Source organism: Fringilla coelebs (assembly GCF_963513975.1).
Source record: "Fringilla coelebs genome assembly, chromosome: 1".
Classification (NCBI taxonomy): domain Eukaryota; kingdom Metazoa; phylum Chordata; class Aves; order Passeriformes; family Fringillidae; genus Fringilla; species Fringilla coelebs.
Genome location: NC_140028.1, coordinates 98,242,324 through 98,258,794, shown reverse-complemented (window position 1 = coordinate 98,258,794; position 16,471 = coordinate 98,242,324). Strand labels below are relative to the sequence as shown.

General features: G+C 34.2%; 1 protein-coding gene across 1 annotated transcript in view; it reads left to right on the top strand.

Moving 5' to 3' along the window:
• Positions 1-16,471, top strand: part of CNTNAP2 (contactin associated protein 2) — a gene marked incomplete at both ends in the record, with an annotated part of 998,227 nt that overhangs the window by 474,213 nt on the left and 507,543 nt on the right. The window contains 3 exons of the mRNA XM_084204413.1: positions 6,573-6,776; positions 9,030-9,214; positions 12,417-12,560. Of these exons, the coding sequence (XP_084060539.1) occupies positions 6,573-6,776; positions 9,030-9,214; positions 12,417-12,560 (533 nt within the window). The remainder of the gene's footprint in view (positions 1-6,572; positions 6,777-9,029; positions 9,215-12,416; positions 12,561-16,471) is intronic.

The following is a 16,471-nucleotide window of genomic DNA, read 5'->3' as shown; positions in this document are numbered from 1 at the left end:
ACAAAAAAGCAGACTTTCTTCACAGTATTTGAATTATACTTTTATTTTTACCAGATTTATTTTAAAGTACCATAGCTAAAGAATATTTTGTTGCATAGAGTTGCAAGGTGCCTGAATTTTAATTTTCACAATCGTAAAATGAACCATATAAAGCTATACATATGAAAACTTTTCAAAGTGTAAAAACTGATGTACAGCCATCAAAGAAGTGTTGTTATTGATGCTGAATCTCTAGAAAAAGGCTACTTGAAATAGACTGTATCTCTTAGCATCCATTGTAATTCTGGAGTCATAAAGCAGATTAGATTGTGGAAAGAATGGTTTTTGTCTGACATGAAGATTAACTTTGGTTACAGTCTTAGTTCTCTCTGGCACTGGTAGTGGTCCACTATAGGATACTACCATGTATGGTTCAGCATGATTTATTTTGCACGCTGTGGTTAGAATGCATAAGCTTAAAACTGAATTGCAAAGTATACTATGAATATGTTCATTTTCTCATTTATCCACCTTACAGTCAAAACAGAGCATATATAAAAATGTTCCAGTTTAGTTTTTAAATGAATTATATTTTTGAAATTTGAAGAATCAATGAAAGAAAATTTGCTTGAAAATCTTCAACCAAAAAAAATCATTGACTTTGATCAAGGTCAAGAACTTTGTTAAGTTCTTGAAAAATCATCCTATTTTCAAATGCTTTAGTGTTTTCTCTTGTGCATATGATAACTAATTCAAGTTAGTTGAAACTGCAGAGAACTTCACTCATCACAAAATTATTGTCTTAAGGAACAATTAGCTTGTTTAAAAACTTAGTTTAATAGTGTCAGAAAGAACCCAATTTTCCTACTAAAAGGCAGCAGGACACACATATACATACACTTGGGGACACAGGACAACTTTTAGCTGTGGTCACTATTTTATGTATCTTTGTATGTATTACATATCTTTCTATGTAATACATTCTACATTCTTTTGTTTTTCTTTCTCTAATTTTGCTTCTACTTCTTTTTCATTTCACTTGTTGCATTTGTTTCTTATTAGATAGAAAATTATGACGAAGACACATATTGATAGACATTTTCACAAGAGTTAGAAAAATTAATTGTAAATACCACCATTATAATAACTACAATTTTTTTAAGTAGGAATATTATATTAGGATAAAAATAGGGAAAAATATCTGTGCTTTGAAATTCAGGAAAAAAATTTAAGGCACCGAGTGTTTTTTGTATATGGATAAGTGGATTTTGCACTCAGAATTTGTCAAAGCATTCTCACTACCTTAGGAAATACTTCCTCACAGATTTTTTTGGAGAGTTTCTGGCAGGCATATAAAAAGTAAGAGTAAAGTTCGTGTCATTTACCCAAGCATTGAGTTAAAAATACACCTTGACAAAAGTCTTACTACTTTGATACTGCATTGCCATATGTGTACTGTATGTAATGTAAAGAAAAGCGAGGAAAAAATTCCACACCTCCTTGCAAAGGTATTTTTTCTCTTTCAAACATTGACATCACTTGACAGATAACAACAGGATTCAGGCTCAGCGCATTGGAAACTAAGCCGGCAAGAGAAGCGTAAGATTGATTTTCTTTCACCATGTGCTTCTAGAATATGAATAAGTACACATTATTGTAAATGCAACATACATCTGTATCTGTATCAGTTTTTTTGCTCCTTTGTGGCAGGTGTCTTGACTTTTGAAAAAGGGAGGAAAGGCAGTGTCAATTTTGCTGCAGCAGACTTCAGGCCAGAGCTGCCCGTGTCCTTACAGCTGGGCTGTAGTGCCCGAAGGCAGTGCTCAAACATGGTACCTTTGGCTCTCTGCCTCACTGTGAGAAAACATAAAAGAGGACATAACCTTTTGGCTGCTGTGCTGGGCCTTTTGACTGCTGTGCTGGGACATGGCTTTTTTTGGTTTTGTTTTTTTTTTAGTGAAATGAGGTGTAGCAGTGCATCTCTAACATGAGCTCAGCTAAATTAATTCCGCTGAGGCTCGAGCTGCAAAGACCCCAGTGGCAAATTCAGCACACTATCATGTTGACAGCATATGGAACTACTGAAAAAGTAGGTTAGGATTTTCTGAAGAAATTTCTGTATACCTAATTTTTTTGTGAGTAATAACAAAATGAGGCTTTATTCTTGGTATGATTTTGAGCCCTATCCCTTGCTTTGTTAGGAAAAAAACATTATGTTTTTGCTGCTAAAATATGTAAACATTACACTGTTTATGTGCTTATATTTCCCATAATGACATTTTAGAACCCATGACTAATAGCTATAAGTGAAGCTACAGATGTGGAATAGTTTGGGCCAGGCAAAGATGCTTTGATGTATCTCTGATATTTTTAGATGGTAGATTCTCAGTGTTTGGCTATTACCATCTCTTACTATACTACTAGCACATCAGATGTAGGGTTCAAACTATGGGGTAAGAAAAGAATGCTAAAAGTGAGGATCTTTTCCCTAAAGCTCATTTAGTCTAAACAGACAATTTAAGATGAAAAAATGGATGAGAGATAAGAGAGTGGGAAAATTTCACTGAAGGTTGCTGTCTGTCAGTTGTACAGAACTTTTATATCTTTAATCCCACTGAAATATTCTGTACAGGCTTTGAAGAGTCAATCATTCAGAGTTCAGTAGCAATTTAAAAATATGTGTACATGTTAAATTTGTAATTAGGAGGAGAAACATTTTGCCATGGTTTTTGTTCACGGTATGGTAAACATTTTTCTGGAAAGCACTTTGCTGTTCTGCTTTGTTTTGATCACTGTTATTATACTGTGTCAGAAAGCAGGGATTTTTTAGTAACTCCAGGCAGTACCTTGATCAAAGCAGCTAAGTAGCTGTGAAGAAGTCTGAGTATCTCATGAGTCTTTGTGAATGAGCACGTCTTCATTCTTAAAGTGCTGGCATTGAAGAGAGTTATGTTTCTTTCACAAGAAATGGAGTAAATAGAGAAATTCTGGAGCTTGAGTCTGATTTGGAGCTGTTTCTTTGTAATTAGTTGATTAGTTGTTTTGGAGTATCAAATAAAATACCATCAAATAGATTCAAATTAAATACCATCAAATAGATTTGATGCCCTGATCAAATTCTGCCAAATCCTGCATGCAGCCAAATGTACAGGACAAAAGCATAGGAAGAAAGACCTGTGGCTGGGGATTTAGCTTCCTTTGAGATTTGTGAATAGGGTCACATTCGTCACCCAATATCCTGACAATCTTTGCAAGGCTTTCTGTAATATTTTTTAGAGGAAAATTGATGATGCATTAATTAATGAAAGGACTTTATTGTGGTCTCAAGCATTTACTGGGATAAGGCCTAAAAAATCTATCTAGCCAAAGCAAGGTGGTATTACAGTTTTACTGTTTTAACAATATATCTATATTGTTAAAATATAGATACATTGTTAAAACAGTATATATTTTTTATACCAATCTATCTATATAATAGGAAATCCTGTAGGGCAGAAACCAAATTGCAAGTAATCAGATTTGTACTTCCTATTTCCATGTACTTAAAAAAAATTCTCAGGTTTTCTTTCCCCCTTCTTTCTTAATTTTCTTCTTCTTTCTTTTCTTTCTCTCTCTTTTTTTAACTTTATCTTTTTTTATGAAAGTTTTCCCCATTGCAGCAGTAGCCTCTGATAACAGTCACTGACTGCAGGCAAACATACTTCATGTGATGGCTTAGGTCTTTTTCCAACTAATGCTGATAGATGGGTGGCTAAGGAGGAGAAAAATTATATATTTACACTGCAATTACAGGAATTATATGGTTTACTGTCTGAGCAGCATTCTGCACTCTGGTAATTATCATGATATTAAATATCGGAGTGCCATCATAGAAAGAACACAAGTCATTACTGCAGTCTACATATGATAACTCTTAAACATAATTGCTGTGCAATCTTCAGGTGATTGAATTATTATTCAGACCCATGCTGACAGTACAGCCATGCATAAAAAAATCAGCTTAAACAAAGATTACTGCAGTTTCTTTTTTTGATTAAATTATTTTCAAAACATGGAAATTCAGAGACAGATTCTGGAAAAATGTGGCCTTTTTACTCAGCTTTGTTCAAGTGTGTAATATAAATTTTCCTAAAAGAATTCATACATCTATGCAAGTGTAACAATGATGTAGGAACAGAGGCAATACTTGCCTTGTCATGGACGTCTTGTGAATCCACAAAACCTGTGGTACTGACCAGCTCTGGGACAGATCCCTGACTGTTCAGCAAACTTTTCAGATGATACAAAGGAGTACCAGCTGGCCTTAGGGGGGAAAGCTGATATACCCCATACAGGAGTTTCTGTAACCATCAGAAATTAAATTTAAGAAATTTTATGGAAGACAATCTCAGACATTGCACGTGGAATCATCTTTTTATGATGTATATTTGGTATGAACGTTACTTAAGGTGTAATATCCATCAATTTTCTTTAATTTATAACACTTGTGCCAGACAGATTCAAAAGAGCAGGATCTCTCTAGCAAATTTACTTTACATAAAGGTAAGATTTTTGTGATAAAAGGGTGACTTTCATACTGCATTTTTTCCTATAAATAGATTTCATGTCTTTCTAAAAGTTGGTTTTGTTTTTTTTTCCATAAACTACATACAAAAATTTCAAGAATTAATTTCTCAGTTCTCTTGACAGCTTGCAAGGCAAACAAAACCAACTGGTTCATATAGTCTTTGTTGCATTATTTTTCTAACAATTTACTTTGCTTCTTAAAAAAAAGTAATCATTCCAGAAGTAATGGATTCACTTGAGTAATGATAACCCCACTTCTGAAATTCCATTTGTTGCTTCTGAATACTTCAGCATCTATGCCCAACTAAATGCGTCCTCTTTCATGCTGGTAACTTCTAAATGGATTTATTGCACAACAAATACAACATAACATTTTGATATTAAACTTTGAGCTGACTCACATGGCTGGAATTTGTCATTTGGAAGAACCAGACCAGGCTGAGAGTTCTAGTTGCACTTAAAGCTTAATATATATTTATTATTGAGATTTGACATTTAAGAGGTTATTTATAAAGAAAAGTGATATTTCTAATATATATTGCTGAATTCTGACAAAAATGAGATGTATGGTGATAATATGGGATATCACAGTCATTTCAAAGGCTCATATTTTATGTACTGAATAAAATTCTTTACAATTTAGTTGGCATAAACAATAAGGGGATCACATTTTATCACTTCTTCAGAAGCCTTTGCAGGTTTAGGAAGACTTGGCCATGTAAATTCAAATTGAAATATATGCAGTTAGGTATAGTACACATAGTGTTTTAATGGAGTTTTGAAACAGACTTCTGTGTTAATTACACAACAGAAATGTGTTTGTCTCTGTGTTTTTGAGAGGGGCTGGACGTTTTAAATCAATTCCCACAATAATAAAGTTGCAAGGAATAACTGAAGAGAAAACCATAGAAAAAGGCAAAAAATCAGATATGGTTGAAAAATATATGATAAAATGCCATTCTTCTTTTCATTCATAGCATGAATGAACCTGGTGTGTCAATCAGGAGTATAAATGCTTTTGAAAAACAGGAAGCATTTTACTGAACAACTATTCAAATTGTTAGTTGTCAACAGTGAGGATTAAATGTTCATACAAATAGTTGCTAAGACATTGGTGATTTGATTATTAACAACTTACAAAGGGGATTTCTTAAATATGTGTAAATTTCTATAGATAAACATCTGTTGGAAATATTTTAGAGAACTCAGCTTAAGTGACAAGATTCAATATTCAGCATAAATGCATCTGAATGGAATCCAGTTCTGCAGATATTTTTACTGGGATCTAGCATCCAGAAAATTGTGGAAAATTTGCATTCATTCTTAAAAGTAGAGATTGCATCATGAAAATAAGAAAAAATAAAATTTGTAGTGTTATTATGCAATATATATATGAATACTGCATTGACCTTAAATGTTTGCATCCCTCTGTTTCCACATATTTTGAGTAAAACCAGACATGAAAAAAAAAATTAGTTCAATTGACAGAGGTTTTTCTTTCATCTCAAAATTAGTTGAGGTCACAACTTACTTGCCATTTCATTAAATATACAAGGCTTATGTCTGCTTTATGTAAAGTCTAAAATTGCCAGGCAGTAACTCTGGGCTCATGTTTTATTGTTTACAGTCCTTGCAGAAACCTATAGTGAATTTTAAAGACGTATCAAATGATTTATTAATGACCACTCAGATGCATACCTTTCATTTTGAGCTATAATTAGATAAATGTACACGACAGCAACTCTATTTGAGAGAAACTGAAAGTCCTTGACTACAGTTGTAGCATTTTTCCTCCCAAATCTGATTTGTTTCTATTTTTACTTTATGTGGATTAAATTTATATTCTGCCTGCTTCTTACTTTTTATGGCATTAAATTGTGGACAAAAGAAAATGTATTTACAATGTATTCACATTTGCACATTTTTTATTCTGTTAAGGTACAATCTGCATATGGCATGTCTGTTTTTCCAGTGGCCATAGAAATATATTATCTCTCATCAATGATTTTATTTTCTTTTTCTTTAAGGGGCTGATGTTATCAATTTTGATGGCCATGTAGTGTTACCATACAGATTCAGGAACAAGAAAATGAAAACACTGAAAGATGTCATCTCTCTGAAATTTAAGACCTCTGAAAGTGAAGGTGTAATCTTCCACGGAGAAGGACAGCAAGGAGATTATATCACCTTGGAACTGAAGAAAGCTAAACTTGTTCTAAATTTAAATTTAGGTATGTTTTGATTGTTTAGTTTTGTGGTAGTTTTTTAGCTCTCCCACAGAAATTTCAGGTCAAACATTTCATCCTCTTTCCCACAGCAATTTGGCAAGCTGCATCATTTAATCAGACAATTTGTTGAAAATGTTGTTAATTCCCTTCCTGTATGTTGGGGGAGAGTGCATGTGTGTTTAGTTCCATCCTGTCCCTTTTAATCTGTGTGGGACACTCTGAAAAGAAGATCATACAGGAAAGCAAGATCAGCAATATATTGTCACTACTGCAAACAAAAAAGAAAAAATAGCTTGCAAGAATTATATTTGGTCTCAGCTGTGGCTTTGTGTGAGAGAAGGACACTGTTGTCACTTCTGGAGGAATAAAGGTCACACTTAGGAACCTTGCAGAAAGAAAAAAGTCTACTAAGCTACAGGCTGCACAAAGTTGGAGTCAAGCAGCTTTCCTAGACTCTGAGAAGGAGGGTTAGGAAAGGAAAAGAAACAGATTGTTTAATCAGGCAATCTTATGATGAAATCCTGGACATATTACTCTAGTTCCAGTCTTCCCAGTAGAGGACTACAGGCTCATAAGTGACTGGATTTATAAAGTGCATTTATTATGAAAAAGACTCACATTTATCTAGTTCGAAGTATTTTTCCAATCAAACAAAAGAACCTTAGAAAATTATTTCATGCAATTTTCCTTAGTTCTCTTAGAGACACATGAAGAGTAAATTGTTCCATTTGTTATTTACATTGAATAATACTTATTTCCACTAGCATTTTCTACTGTTCTTTTTCTAACAATCAACAAGAACAGATGATGAGGTAACTATAGCTGTTACCTATTTTTAACAATTTTAATTGCAGTAGTAACCCTTTCATTTCCTGTTCCTCTATAATCTTCAGCACAGACTGTCTTTATAAGCTAGTATAACTTCTGTATATGAGTTTGGTGAGGATGCTCTTAAATCATTAGGCTGGTAAATGGGACTAGGCCCTGTGACACACACTCAGTAAACAGATGTATGCTTTATGGCATTCATATTCCTCTGTCAGAGAGTATTGTCTTTGCATCAGACACAGTAGATAAGCATGCTCATCTTGCCTGGTGAGATCCAGTTTCAAACACCAGGGACTGAGGGGAGGATGGGGAGACAGAAATGGATTTAGATTTCACTTTGCACTGCATTTGAGTTTGTGTTGAAGAAACTGAGGCTCAATGACACGCAAGCAATTCTATTTTATTTTTTAACCACCAGGACCATTGGCCTTCAGCATAAAGGCAGGATGGTCATTTGTAGGGAAGTAATGTCTTAAGCCATGGAAATGGGATTTGCCAGAATGTGTTTTCAGCATGCACAAATTTTAATGTCTCAGTTGCAGGCATCCTTAAGGGTAAGAAATTCTCAGCCTCAGAAATGCTTTAAGTCGTCATGTATTCAGAACATGCAAGATTGCATTGAGTTATTGAGCAGTGCAGCAATTTTTTACACTTACTGCTGAATTAGTCATTTGCTGCTTCAGTTGGGATCCATGCTATCAACCTTTGCTAGCTTAGCTATGTCAGTCAGATGGCAATGAGATGTGATCTCTGACTAGCACAGCTACACTGGCAAAACCTCCTGGATAACACAGCAGAGAATTGCAAAACTGTACTCTTGCGAGTAGTTTGACTTCCAGAATAGGAAGATTGCTTCAGGATAACATACCAAAATAAGCTGTATTAGCAGAAGATGGTTTTTGCTGTTGTTAGCTCAGTCTGCACTGAGCCTTTTCCCCTCTGCTTGCCAGAATAATGATACTGGTAAATGCCACAAAGCACAGAACTCAAGAGTGAGATTTTGCCTGGTTTTGCCAAAGTGTGTTATCAGGCTCCATGTCCTCCCCACCATTCATAAATCAGTACAGTCCCATAGAGCTCAGGATCTGGCCTAGAGGTGACAGCTTTTCTTTTCTGTGGAGTAGGAGCAAAATCAGAAAACCCTTGATGAAAACATCTTTACTGGAAATTGGTATTGCTTTTCAGGTTAATTTCCAAATAACTGCTGTTATGAATTTATACATATATTTAGGCAGTTCAGTGATCAGATGCTTGCTGTTTTGTATTGGTGGGAGCAACTCTCCAGCGGGCAGATTCCAACTTGATAGCACACTGGCTTCCTCCAGTTAATTGGGCATCTGGCATGATTCAGGTGAAACAATGACAAAGAAAGAGGAAAATGTTTGCTTAATTGTATGAGGTGAGAAATGTTGTTGTTTCTGTTCTCAGGCAGCAACCAGCTTGGCTCTATTTTTGGTCACACCTCTGTGACAACAGGCAGCCTCTTGGACGATCACCACTGGCACTCCATCCTCATAGAGCGCCACGGGAGGAACATCAATCTCACCCTCGACAGACACATGCAGCACTTCAGAACAAATGGAGAATTTGATTATCTGGACCTGGACTATGAGGTAGACAGTGAAACTTCTTTCTTCTCATTCAAATTGCTTTTATTAAGTCCAGTAAGAAAGCTAACATAATTTGTTTTCTTAATTTTTCATACATTAGTTTTGAGTATTTATTCCCTTACATTTCCTGAAACTTGTTTCCAACAGTGTTCTCTTTTAATTGTAAATTATGTTTCTCTTAATTAACCAACCAAGTCCCATCTGGTGTAACAATCATCTCAGCCCTTTGTTTTAAAGTGGGAGATGTGTGTTATTCAGCAAGATAGGCATACATGATTTTAAAAATCTCTAAAAGCAGCTGCTGTAAGCAGGAAGTATCGTTTTAAAAGTATGGCGCAATCTGTTGTTTTACTAGGTGATAATTTTGCTCTTGAATCAGAAAGCCTTAATCTGAGGACTTAGTATTTATTTTTAGCAAAGGAAGCAGGTTAGAACCTTTTTATTAATAAAGATCTTGACCTGTCCTGTCTTAGGTAGGTAGATACTTCCTTGTATTTTCACAAATACGGCATCAGTAACTTCATTTGTTAAAGAAGCAATGAGGAGTTAGGAAAGTTGTAAGAAAACTTATTTAATCAATCAGGTTAATGCACACAAGTGCTGGTAGTAATTAAGTGCGGATTTATTGTTTGATTACACTACAGCTTCAGCTATTATGAACTTGTTCAGCTCCTCTAATCTATACATGAAATTCAACACATTGGTTATTGCAATCTTTGTATAATATTTTCTTACACTCTTTACTGTTTCTAATGAGAATTAATTTGCTTGACTGCACCAGATATGTAATTTCTACCCTTACAACTTTTTAAGATGTAAGAGCGAATATAAATGATGTAATGGAAAAAAAATTGAAATAACTTGTGTTTTTTCTAATTTTACCAATTTTTGACCAAGAATATATGAAATGTTTGAAAAAAGTAATTATAATTGTCTGTGTTTCCGAGTCAAATATTTTATTATATTCTGAATGTTTATGGATACATTATTAACTCTAATATAGCTCTAATAAGAAAATAACAAGCAAATTTTCCTGTACCCCTAATAATTATTGAACACTGAAGATCTGAACTGAGCTACTTAAAACTCATATAAATAGATTTTATTAAAGGCTTTTAAGTGAATGATAAAAAGGCTGAATGCCATAAGCCACAGTTGTGCAATTTTTGCACACACACACACACACACACACACACACATATATATAAAATGTTTACATAACAAATATATTGCATATAAAAAGTGTACCCCCAGTAAGAGGTGAATTCAGTGCATTCACCATCTTATTCTCTCTGCATAAAGAGACCTCACTGGCAGTTCTCAAAGATACATTTCATTTTCCATATACATGGATCTCCTTGTGTTTAATTGAATTTATTTGAGTGTGTGTGTATATATGTTTGTAGTTCATATAAACTCAAGAGACTTAATCTCCTTCCTTTCCTCACTGTTATCTCACTGGTTTTGGAGCTAGACAACACAGACTAAATTTAAAGGTGTTGTCTTTGGGATTAATGGGGAATAAAGCCAAAAGAATTAAAACTATTTTTCATAGACAAAATAGTTTCTAGGTTAATCTCTTTCATAAGAGTTAAATTAACACCAAAAAAAAGGAAAAAACTTTAGATCTGATTGCATTTTTGAGATCAAAAAATAATCTTGTAGGTTGCTCTTAACTCACTGTCACAATATATGTTTTTTTCTTTTTCTTCTTTTCTTCAAAATTCTTTCTTTTTTATTTAATTTTTTATATTTCACTTAATCTAAACACATGCATAAAATGTTTGACAACTATTAAAATATTACAGTTCCATTCTCCATATGGAGAGCTGTATCTTCTCTAAAGTCAAGTCATGTCAATTTACAATACCTGAGGATATCCCCATAAGACTTTTACACACCAAAAGCTGGTGTGTGTGGTTTATAAAGGTTTTAGATTTCAGCTGCATACTTTTAGCTCTTTGTATATGCCAAGTGGAAGCTTCCTCTTTGGGACAGAAACTGATATCTCACATGCATTTAAAACTGAAAATGTCAGCCTAGAGCTCTGTTTTTCTTCTGTTGGTAATAACAAATGGAATGGACAATGAATAATGTTTAAAAGCTTCATTCAGCCAAATATTAGCAGTAGACTACAAATTAAAATTTTTCTGAATGTTTGTGAGGCAGGAAAGCAAGGTGTCATTACTATTTATGCCATCATCTAATGGATATAATTACCTAACACTGATTGCAGGGACTAATCTCATGAGACCCTTATTCTTGGCATTTGAGCTGCAAAATATTAATGAAAACATGTAATATTATACACTTCTAATCATTTCCATAAAGACCATTATGTGACAGAGACCTGTATCATCTCTATGGAGTGACAGAGATGTCACTCATTCAAGATAAACACTTTTAGTTTGTAAATATTTGGGTTCCTAAGTTTTTAGCACTATAGATTATGAATAACCCAGAATCAATTACCCAGGGTAATGAAGTTCAGCTGTAAGACAAAAACCAATTCTTATTTGAGTTTGATGACTGACTCCCCACAGGGGTTGTCTTGATCTTCTCTGAGGGGATAATTTGACCAGATAAATCAAGGGGTAACTCCTCATTGACTATAACTACATGACATAGCATATTCTTGGTAGTGAAATGTCTTTCTGTCTACCAGGAGATTGCATCTTTAACTGTGTGATTCTGTAAATTCTTCTGGATTAAGTAGACATTTAAGCATTACAGAAGAATTATGTGCCATATTGGAGCCCACCACTGCTGTGCTGTAGTCTGAGCTCTGGCACACAGAGCTGAGTGAATTATTTGAATCAGATTATCTGGCTAATTTCATGTCTGCTTTTGTTTAGAAAAATACTGTGATGGAAATTTGTCCCAATATCTTGTTTGAAATGCTTGTTTTCCAATATCAATCAGAAGAACTGTTCGCACATGAGCAACTGTGATGTGTATCCGTTCACTGTTTGGACAATTGGAATGGAAATTGGGTTTGGCTACCATAAATAATGAAAATTAATTACAATTCTTTTTTCTACTTTTGCAGTCTTTATTTTGATACATCCTTTTTCTGTAAAGAGTGCTGCCAGCTCTCTATTTTGCCATGGTTGACTGTTCAAAGAAAGCAAATACATGTACAACAAATTCTTTAAAAGTCTTTTCCTTCCAGTAACTACTTACTATTTTTCTTTTTCATTTGAAGATAACCTTTGGAGGCATGCCTTTTTCTGGCAAGCCAAGTTCTAACAGTAGGAAAAATTTCAAAGGCTGCATGGAGAGTATCAACTACAATGGCAATAATATCACCGACCTTGCCAGGAGGAAGAAATTGGAACCTTCAAATGTGGTAAGATCATAATTTCATAGTCATCTACCCTTCTGCTTCTCCTTCTAAAGAAGACCAGAAGGTTTTTGAGGGTGTGTAGCTGATATTCTTGTGATATACTGCAATAATATAAAACACAAAGCAAATTTTACCACAAATCCAAAGAACCTATTGTTTGTACATTTGTGACTTTAAAAAAATTATTATCATGTATGAACACTTTATTTCTGGAGTCTTGTTTCATCTTTCAAAAATTAACCTTTAGTCGAAGTCAGATAGTTTTGGTTTTGGTTTTGTTTTTTTAAAGAAAATCAACTGAAGTAGTAAGTGCTTTCTCCCTTTTTACTCAAATTATAGTAGTCCAAAACCAGTGCAGACAAGATTTATTGCTCAATGAATTGCAGCTTTCTTGTGGCTTTTAAATCCTGGTAATATTCCATCCCTGCTGAGCTAGTTGGATTGCTTTAGTGCAAAAGTCTTTGGATGAGAATGCTTCTACAGTCTTTTCTGATACGTCTGAAAAACCTCAAGATATTAAACTCGAAAATCATTATTTGCTTATTAACATTACAAAGGTTAGTAGCATTTTACTCTGTTTTTGCTGAAGCTTAAGTGTTCATAGCTGCTTTCATGTTCAGTCTTGTGGCTTTATGGGCAGGGTGATTAAGAAAGAATGTAATTTAATTTCTCTGGTTTTAAAGTCCTAAGTGTTTCTGAAAATGCTTGCTGGCATATAAAGTCATGTAGGTAAGAAATCAATGTATTATTAACATGAGTTTGAGCTGGTTTGAATAATTTTTCAAGGCTTTCTTGTCTACAAGCTTACATGCTTCACAAATTCCTGCTAATAAAATGTAGGTTTACACAATTTCATTATCCTTTATGTAATAGATTGTTAAGATATACATATGCAGTGATGATGTCATTCAAAGGATTGATTATCTCTGGATAGTAAAACTGAAGCTTCATGTCATTGTATGACTAAATGGTCAAGGGAATCCAAAGGATAACCATGACTGTGTGATGTTTGCCTACATAAGCTCAGTAATACAGCCTGAGGTCTATAACCTTTTCTACACATAAATTTCATCAGTATTGTCAGAGGCAAAGAATACGATATATATTCCTTTTATTAAGATTCCAGTTTTAAAATATTTTCAACCCAATCTAATGAACTCCTGAAACTTTAACTTCTTAAATTTTTCTATCATAATTACATGAAATTCCATTTCTGCAGGGCATTTTCAGCTTTAGTGTAAGCATGATTTTGAAAGATGAATGCCTGAATTTAAAAAGAATCTTTATGCAGGAGCAATCTTTCAATTTTGCTAAATCAAAAGTTAGTAGGACATATTCTTAAAGCCTCTTTCTGAACAGAAATATTGCTTAAGTTCCTACCATGCAAATCCTGTCCTTTAAAGTCCTAGCCTCTCAAAAGTGTGACAGAGCTAGCAGACATGTAAAGTCTCTGAAAAATCATATTTCAGATTGTTTCTCTCTTTGTTTGGTTCTTTACTTTTAAAATTCTGTTACACAAAACTTGAAAATAAAATCCACACAAGCAGCTCTGGCAGTATTAGTGCCACATCAAGAGATGATATGCCAGTTTAATTTGATGCTTCTGTTGATTTCCAATTCTGAGAATGACTAGAAAAATAGAAGTGACCTTTGTTTTCAGTAGAAACACTTAAATTGCTTAAGCTCTTCAAAGGCAAAATCAATTTTACTCTAACTAAATCAACATGGATTTTTATGTTTTTACAAAAACATTTTTCTCCTATTTTTTGCCTGATTTAGCAAGAGCAATAGACTTTCTTGAACCTATTGTTGTTGTTAAGCATGTTTATGGTGATGGCACTCAAGCAATCCACCAGGGATCAAAGCTCCATTGTAGGAGATTCTGTACAAACACATAACAGGAGACACACCTTCCCCTTAAAAGGCACACACAATATAATGTGGCTGAATACAAGCAAAATAATCAGTCTGGTCATGCAAAGCATTACAAAGAAAGGATAAATTCAGAGAAAAGAAGGGTTTTAAAGGGGTGTGAAACTATAGAAAATAATATTCCTAGATGAAGGCAGTTGAATTTCAGAAGTCACACATTGAAAGGGACTTGACAAATTTGAGAAGGCCGAGAAAATCAGAGATGATAAGAAGATGATGATCTTTGTTTTTCTCTGAACAAAAGTAATTTTTTAAAAAATTGGGTCTCGTATACATACTTGTTATGAACAAAAAAAGCACCATCAAGCACCTTTTGCTCTGTTAAAGAGTAAGGATAAAAAGACAAATTAAAAGTATTTTAAATTTAAAGTCATATGATGACTTTAGTAACACATTTGATTTAGATTCAGAAGGTAAAGGGGAAAAATTATTTTGATTCTTTTGTGATATTTAAGATGGCATTAGTGTATAGTGCATTGCCCATACTATATGATCCATCCTGATTCAACAGGTAGTATAGTCTTAATAAACTTACTACCTGTCTTTTAGGAGCTTCCTATTCACCCAGTAGGTCTTTTAATTAGGAAAGGTATTTACAGCAGTATTTTACACAAGGGATTATGTTTGAATGTGGATAGGCAAAATTGATTTATAAGTAAACATGAATCTATTTGCCATATAGATTAAAGATGATGGTGCGCAGCTCAAGCCACACAAATTAAGTTGTTTTTACCTTTTCCCTGCCAATGTAGTATGAAAAACTCTCTAATAAGACCAAGAGCTTCAATATAAATGCACAGCATATATTTGACTTCCAGATGTCATTGCCCAGAAAACTATTCAGCAAGTCACTCTGAATCTACAGAAAATTATCTCATTCTTTTTGAAAAATGAAGAGGCTATTACAGAGACAAGCTGCAGATTAACTCGAAACCTTGACCTAGAACTAGTGAGCAATCTATATAAGATGGGCTGTACTTAAAAGAGGAGTCATCTTGTGAACTGCAGTCATAGAAGGGATCAATAATCCAGTTCATATTAATCTAAATAGCTCAGTAGGGAAAATGCTAACTAGCAGGAAAATCAGAATTACGTGTTACTTTCTCAAGAAATGTTTAATGCAGCTAGGCTTTTCATAGGAAATGCATTCACTGATGTGAAAAAGGATTTGAATGCATTCCGTGCCATTAACATTGAGAGGTGTTATGCATGCAAGTATCCAAAACATCGGGATGACAGGAGCGTGTCAATTGGATATAAAAGCCTTCTTGTAACGAGGAAATTGTTAGTTCCTCTTGGTTACAAGGCAGCAAAAGGAACTCTTAAAAGTCTAACAGAATGCTCTCTAAGCACTTCTTATTGAGATCTGTGACTGAGCCGTGAGATGACGTCTCCCAAAACATGATGCAGCCTTCCGTGTCTGCACAGGACTGCCTTAACTGTGTAAGAGAAGCTGTGTCTGTGCACAGGGTGACCATTACACTGGCAATGATAGCCAAGGCTTACAGGGAGTTTTTCAGACACTCTACACCTTTTTTTACTGTATGTAAAATTTGTGGCTTAAGCACAAGTACTCTGTAGCAAACTTGGAAATGTTTAGATTAAAACTACTCAAACAAAGGAGGTAACTATTTTGATTTCATGTCTTGTTGGTTAAAAGTGTAAAATTAAAAATCTCTAGGCGACTTTTAAACCTCACTGCATCCCCCAAAAAAAACCCAAAAAACAGCAAAACAAAAAGCAAAACAAAACCACAAAAAAACCATCTCAGAATTTACAAGCAGTTTAGCAGGGAAGTCTTTACTCTTTACTCATAAAGTAGCTGCAATTTCTTCTCTCCCTTGGATTTTTTTTTTTTTTTTTAATCCGTGGAACTTGTGCACAGGAAAAGAATGTGACTTGTAATACTGAGATTTTATCATAAAATTTTGGAACAAATCTAGGAGATAACTTTAAAGAAATCCCTAATTCCAGATTACTGG